This window comes from Leucoraja erinacea, unplaced genomic scaffold (genome assembly GCF_028641065.1).
Source record: "Leucoraja erinacea ecotype New England unplaced genomic scaffold, Leri_hhj_1 Leri_1475S, whole genome shotgun sequence".
In the NCBI taxonomy this organism is placed as follows: Eukaryota; Metazoa; Chordata; class Chondrichthyes; order Rajiformes; family Rajidae; genus Leucoraja; species Leucoraja erinaceus.
The window spans coordinates 1-7,437 of NW_026575754.1; the positions used below are offsets into that span (position 1 = coordinate 1).

Below are 7,437 nucleotides of genomic sequence, written 5' to 3' on the forward strand. Positions count from 1 at the left end.
TGGAACTCTCTGCCAAAGAGGGTAGTTGAGGCCAGTTCATTGGATATATTTAAGAGGGAGTTAGATGTGGCCCTTGTGGCTAAGGGGATCAGGGGGTATGGAGAGAAGGCAGGTATGGGATACTGAGTTGGATGATCAGCCATGATCATATTGAATGGCGGTGCAGGCTCGAAGGGCCGAATGGCCTACTCCTGCACCTAATTTCTATGTTTCTATGTTTACTGACCGATGTTATATATCAAAGACCTATTAAACTACATCCACTGTCTCCCCCAACCTGGTGTCAACTGCACTCCCTAACTGACACGCATGGATGTCTTCCACATTGCTGCTGTCTTCCACTGTGGAGCAATTTCTCTCTAGTTCTCCAGCATAATTTTCCCACAGCCCAAAGTCCACTCTTGCCTCTTTTTTGCTATGTTATATCTGGCTATTCTCTTGCATTTTATTGGCTAGCCTATTTCATCTTTCCTCCCCCTTATTGCTTTTAATTTGCCTTCTAAATAATGTGTCAACTGGGCTTGCATTCACTGGAATTTAGAAGGATCTCATAGAAAGATATCAATTTCTTAAAGGATTGGATAGGCCAAATGCAGGAAAAAAGTTCCCGATGTTGGGGGAGTCCAGAACCAGGGGCCACACACACAGTTTAAGAATAAGGGGTCGGCCATTTAGGACTGAGATGAGGAAACACTTTGTGAATCCGTGGAATTCTCTGCCACAGGAGGCCGATTCACTGAATGTTTTCAAGAGAGAGTTAGATTTAGCTCTTGGGGTTAATGGAATCAAGGGATTTGGGGAGAAAGCAGGAGCGGGGAACTGGATTTGGATGATCAGCCGTGATCATATTGAATGGCGGTGCTGGCTTGATGGGCTGAATGGCCTCCTCCTGCACCTATGTTTGGATGTCTTCCTGAACACTAACACCGATGCCCCTGCTGACCGCTGACTCTGTGACCCCTGCCCCCTAGGGCAGCGTGTGGCGATGGGGAAGAGCCACGTGTTCCGGTTCAACCACCCGGAGCAGGCACGACAGGAGCTGGAGCGGAGTGGGACCCCCACAGACGTGCCCCTGATGCACGGGTCCCGGACCCCCACAGACGTGCCCCTGACCCCAGGGTCCCGGACCCCCACAGACGTGCCCCTGATCCACAGGGTCCCGGACCCCCACAGACGTGCCCCTGACCCACCGATCCCGGACCCCCCCGGGGTGGGCTCGCCGGCCCACCCGGCACTTGGGGAGAGACCACCCACAGACGGCAGCGGGACGCTCGGAGAGAGACCCCCAGCGGAGGGGGGGCGCACCCCGGGGGAGGGGTCACCGGACCCTGAGAGCCGGGCCCAGGGGGGGCTGCTGCCCGACAGCATCGACCGGCCGGAGCTGCAGCGCAGGTCAGGGGTCGCAAGACCGGGGCAAGGGTCAGCCTGGAGGGGGTCAGGGGGGGTCGATGTGGGGGGCAGCGGTCACAGGGTGGGGGTCGGGGGCGGGGATCGCAGGTTGGAGTTGGGTGGGGGAGGTTGGGGTCGTAGGTCATGGTGAGGACAGGTCGGGTCGTAGGTCAGGGTGGGGGCATGGGTCGGGGTGGGGGCACGGGTCGGAGGTCGGGGGTGGGGGCACGGGTCGGAGGTCGGGGTGGGGGCACGGGTCGTAGGTCGGGGTGGGGGCACGGGTCGTAGTCGGGGTGGGGGCATGGGTCGGAGGTCGGGTGGGGGCATGGGGTCGGAGGTCGGGTGGGGGCACGGGTCGTAGGTCAGGGTGGGGGCATGGGTCGTAGGTCAGGGTGGGGGCATGGGTCGGAGGTCGGGTGGGGGCATGGGTCGGAGGTCAGGGTGGGGGCACGGGTCGGAGGTCGGGGTGGGGGCACGGGTCGGAGGTCAGGGTGGGGGCATGGGTCGGAGGTCGGGGTGGGGGCACGGGTTGGAGGTCGGGGTGGGGGGTATAAAAAGGTGGCACCAACTGACCGCTCCCTCTGGCCAACAGGTTGCAGAACGATGACAGCCGATACCGTGGTGATAAGGAGGGGCCGTTCTGGCCGGTAAGGTCGCGGCCTGACCCCATCCCCCCCCCACGAGTGCGACCTCTGTGACCCCACCCTTGACCTTCCACCGAACACCCCCAGTCCTGCACACTGACCACATGACCCCTCACCCCAGCCCAGAACCCCCCTGCCTGTCCCCGACCTTAGACTCTCCCCCCATCTCTCCCTCTCTCCCACGCCATCCCTCTACCTGTGCCCTGACAGAAACATAGAAAATAGGTGCAGGAGTAGAGGCCATTCGGCCCTTCGAGCCTGCACCATTCGCCATTCAATATGATCATGGCTGATCATCCAACTCAGTATCCTGTACCTGCCTTCTCTCCATACCCCCTAATCCCTTTAGCCACAAGGGCCACATCTAACTCCCTCTTAAATATAGCCAATGAACTGTGTGGCCTCAACTACCTTCTGTGGTAAAGAATCCCACAGATTCACCACTCTCTGTGTGAAAAATGACTTTCTCATCTCGGTCCTAAAAGACTTCCCCCTTATCCTTAAACTGCGACCCCTTGTTCTGGACTTCCCCAACATCTGGAACAATCTTCCTGCATCTAGCCTGTCCAACCCCTTAAGAATTTTGTAAGTTTCTATAAGATCCCCCCCTCAATCTTCTAAATTCTAGCCAGTACAAGCCGAGTCTATCCAGTCTTTTTTCATAAGACAGTCCTGACATCCCAGGAATCAGTCTGGTGAACCTTCTCTGTACTCCCTCTATGGCAAGAGTGTCTTTCCTCAGATTAGGAGACCAAAACTGTACGCAATACTCCAGGTGTGGTCTCACCAAGACCCTGTACAACTGCAGTAGAACCTCCCTGCTCCTAGACTCAAATCCTCTATGGCAAGAATGTCTTTCCTCAGATTAGGAGACCAAAACTGTACGCAATACTCCAGGTGTGGTCTCACCAAGACCCTGTACAACTGCAGTAGAACCTCCCTGCTCCTAGACTCAAATCCTTTTGCAATGAAAGCTAACATACCATTCGCTTTCTTCACTGCCTGCTGCACCTGCATGCCTACCTTCAATGACTGGTGTACCATGACACCCAGGTCTCGCTGCATCTCCCCCTTTCCCAATCGGCCACCATTTAGATAATAGTCTGCTTTCCCGTTTTTGCCACCAAAATGGATAACCTCACATTTATCCACATTATACTGCATCTGCCAACATATCCGATTCAGATTCAATTTTAATTGTCATTGTCAGTGTACAGTACAGAGACAACGAAATGCATTAGACAACGAAATGTGAACTATTCTCCCCCCTACAGCTGGCAGACGTGGACGGCAGTGAGGACGGGACAGGCCGGTGCTCGTTGGGGATCGTGCCGCCGGTAGCGCGTGGTGCCGGTGTTGCGGGCGGCAGGAGACGTCGTGAGCGCCCGGTTTACCAGATCCCGCAGCGTAGGCGTTGGCGCGGTTTGCCGTTGCCGGGGGAAGACGTTGACGTTGACGGTGACGGTGGCGGTGACGTGCGTGCGGTGACCCTGGCGGAGCTGCGGGCGCAGGCGGTACGCGAACTCTGCTACGAGGTGGCGCTGGGCGGATTCGGACGCTCCCGGCGGGACGTGGACGCTCTGACAGCCGGCAAGATGCGGGAGCTGGGCCGGGCTTACCGGCACCGGGACCCGGACGCACGGGCCAGCCGGCGGGCGGTGGCGGCGGAGGTTTGGGCTGCGGTGGGCGGCGAGGAGAGGCCACGGGAGGAGGTGCAGGGGCTGCGAGCGCATGTGGAGCGGCTCAGCGGCTTGTTGCATGAAGTCAAGCTGCAGAATAACATGAAGGAGGAACAGATACGGACCCTACACTGCCGCCTGCTGGCCATGGAGAGCGCTGTGCCCACGGGCACCACACAGGTAGGGGCACGTCACAGGTACGGGCACGTCACAGGTACACACACCACACAGGTACACATACCACACAGGTACACACACCACACAGGTACACACACCATACAGGTACACACACCACACAGGTACACACATCACACAGGTATACACATCACACAGGTACACACACCATACAGGTACACACACCACACAGGTACACACACCACACAGGTACACACACCACACAGGTACACACACCACACAGGTACACGCACGTCAAAGGTACACACACCACACAGGTACACACACCACACAGGTACACACACCACACAGGTACACACACCACACAGGTACACACCACACAGGTACACACACCACACAGGTACACACACCACACAGGTACACACACCACACAGGTACACACACCACACAGGTACACACACCACACAGGTACACGCACCACACAGGTACACACACCACACAGGTACGGGCATCACAGGTACACGCACCACACAGGTACACACACCACACAGATACACACACCACACAGGTACGCGCACCACACAGGTACACACACCCCACACAGGTACACACACCACACAGGTACGGGCACGTCACAGGTACACACACCACACAGGTACACACACCACACAGGTACACACACCACACAGGTACACACACCACACAGGTACACACACCACACAGGTACACACACCACACAGGTACACACACCACACAGGTACACGCACAGGTACACAGGTACACACACCACACAGGTACACGCACCACACAGGTACACGCACCACACAGGTACACGCACCACACAGGTACACGCACCAAACAGGTACACACACCACACAGGTACGGGCATCACAGGTACATGCACCACACAGGTACACACACCACACAGGTACGGGCACACACCACACAGGTACACACACCACACAGGTACACACACCACACAGGTACACGCACCACACAGGTACACGCACCACACAGGTACACGCACCACACAGGTACACGCACCACACAGGTACACGCACCACACAGGTACACACACCACACAGGTACACACACCACACAGGTACACACACCACACAGGTACACACACCACACAGGTACACACACCACACACGTCACAGGTACACACACCACACAGGTATACACACCACACAGGTACACACACCACACAGGTACACACACCACACAGGTACACACACCACACAGGTACACACACCACACAGGTACACGCACCACAAAGGTACACACACGTCACCACACAGGTACGGGCACCACACAGGTACACACACACACACACACACACGCACCACACAGGTATGGGCATGTCACAGGTACACACACCACACAGGTACACACACCACACAGGTACACACACCACACAGGTACACACACCACACAGGTACACACACCACACAGGTACACACACCACACAGGTACACACACCACACAGGTACACACACCACACAGGTACACACACCACACAGGTACACGCACCACACAGGTATACACACCACACAGGTACACACACCATACAGGTACACACACCACACAGGTACACACACCACACAGGTACACACACCACACAGGTACACACACCACACAGGTACGGGCACCACACAGGTATACACACACAGAGGTACACACACCACACAGGTACATCACAGGCAGGTACACACACACAGGTACACACACCACACAGGTACACGCACCACACAGGTACACGCACCACACAGGTACGGGCATCACAGGTACACACACCACACAGGTACACACATCACACAGGTACACGCACCACACAGGTACACACACCACACAGGTACACACACCACACAGGTACACACATCACACAGGTACACGCACCACACAGGTACACGCACCACACAGGTACACGCACCACACAGGTACACACACCACACAGGTACACATACCACACAGGTACGGGCACCACACAGGTACACGCACCACACAGGTACACATACCACACAGGTACAGGCACGTCACAGGTATACACACCACACAGGTACACATCGCACCCCTGCACTTGCACTGAACATCGGCAACACCCACTCCCGACACTGCCCCAACCCCCAGTGATTCCCCACAATGCGGGACCATGACATTGTGTGTGTGTGCGTTTCTGTGTGAGAGTCTGTGTGTGCGTGTGCGTGTGTTTCTGTGTGTGTGTGTGTGTCTCTGTGTGTGTGTGTGTCTCTTTCTGTGTGTGTGTGTGTGTTTCTGTGTGTGTGTGTGTGTGTGTGTCTGAATGTGTGTGTGTGTGTGTGTCTGAATGTGTGTGTCTGTTTGTGTGTGTGTCTGTTTCTGTGTGTGTGTGTGTGAGTCTGAATGTGTGAGTGTGTCTGTCTTTCTGTGTGAGTGTGTCTGTTTATGTGTGTGTCTGATTGTGTGTGTGTGAGTGTGTCTGTCTTTCTGTGTGAGTGTGTCTGTTTGTGTGTGTGTCTGATTGTGTGTGTGTGAGTGTGTCTGTCTTTCTGTGTGAGTGTGTCTGTTTGTGTGCGTGTCTGTTTCTGTGTGTGTGTGTCTGTGAGTCTGAGTGTGTGTGTCTTTCTGTGTGTGTGTGTCTGTTTCTGTCTGTCTGTCTGTGTGCGTGTCTGTTTCTGTGTGTGTGTGTGTCTTTCTGAGTGTGTGTGTCTGTTTCTGTGTGTGTGTGTCTGAGTCTGTGTGTGTGTGTCTGTTTCTGCGAGGCTCTAACGCCCCCGCTCCGCCTGTTTTGCAGGAGTATGGGCCGGAGGATGGCCACAAGCGGCCAGAGCCGGAGCCGGACAGCGGAAAGCCGAGGCCGGGCATCGGGCGCCTGATGGAAGATGACCCGGCGTTCCGGCGTGGCCGCCTGCGGTGGCTGCAGCTCGGTGACCCGTCTCGCCGGCCCCGGCACCGGCCTGGCTCCGGCCGTTTCATTCCGCCGCTCCACCGGGAGCTGCGCTTCCCCTTCAAGAGTAACCCCCAGCACCGGGGGTCGTGGGCGTCCGAGCCCGTGGACCGTGACCTCTCCGGCCCGAGACCCACTGACCGTGACCCCTCCAGCCCGAGACCCACTGACCGTGACCCCTCCAGCCCGAGACCCACTGACCGTGACCCCTCCGGCCCGAGACCCACTGACCGTGACCCCTCCGGCCCCGGACCCCCTGACCGTGACCCCTCCGGCCCCAGACCCACTGACCGTGACCCCTCCGGCCCCGGACCCACCGACCGTGACCCCTCCGGCCCCGGACCCCACTGACCGTGACCCCTCCGGCCCCGGACCCACCGACCGTGACCCCCGGCATGACCGTGACCCCTCCGGCCCCGGACCCACCGACCGTGACCCCCGGCATCTCAGCCGTCGCCGATACTCCTTCGACAACGGCGCCGGGAGCCGCGCCCGCTTCTTGCGGCCGTTCGGCCCATCGGAACAGCAGCAGCAGCAGCCCCTGGACCCCACCTGCTGCCCGCCGGCTCAGCTCCCAGACCGGCCCTGGTCCCACTCACCTCCCCCCCACATGAGGCGGCAGTGCTCGGTCCCAGACCTGGCGGGACGTCCCGCCGACGGATAG

General features: G+C 57.7%; 1 protein-coding gene across 1 annotated transcript; it reads left to right on the forward strand.

Moving 5' to 3' along the window:
* Positions 1–971: 971 nt before the first annotated feature.
* Positions 972–7,437, forward strand: LOC129715878 (kinesin-like protein KIF1C; the record flags this gene model as incomplete). The annotated part of the gene is made up of 5 exons (XM_055665766.1): positions 972–1,392; positions 1,982–2,036; positions 3,308–3,892; positions 6,621–6,945; positions 7,055–7,437. Coding segments are annotated over 5 exons (1,769 nt in total), but the record flags the coding sequence as incomplete, so codon positions are not given.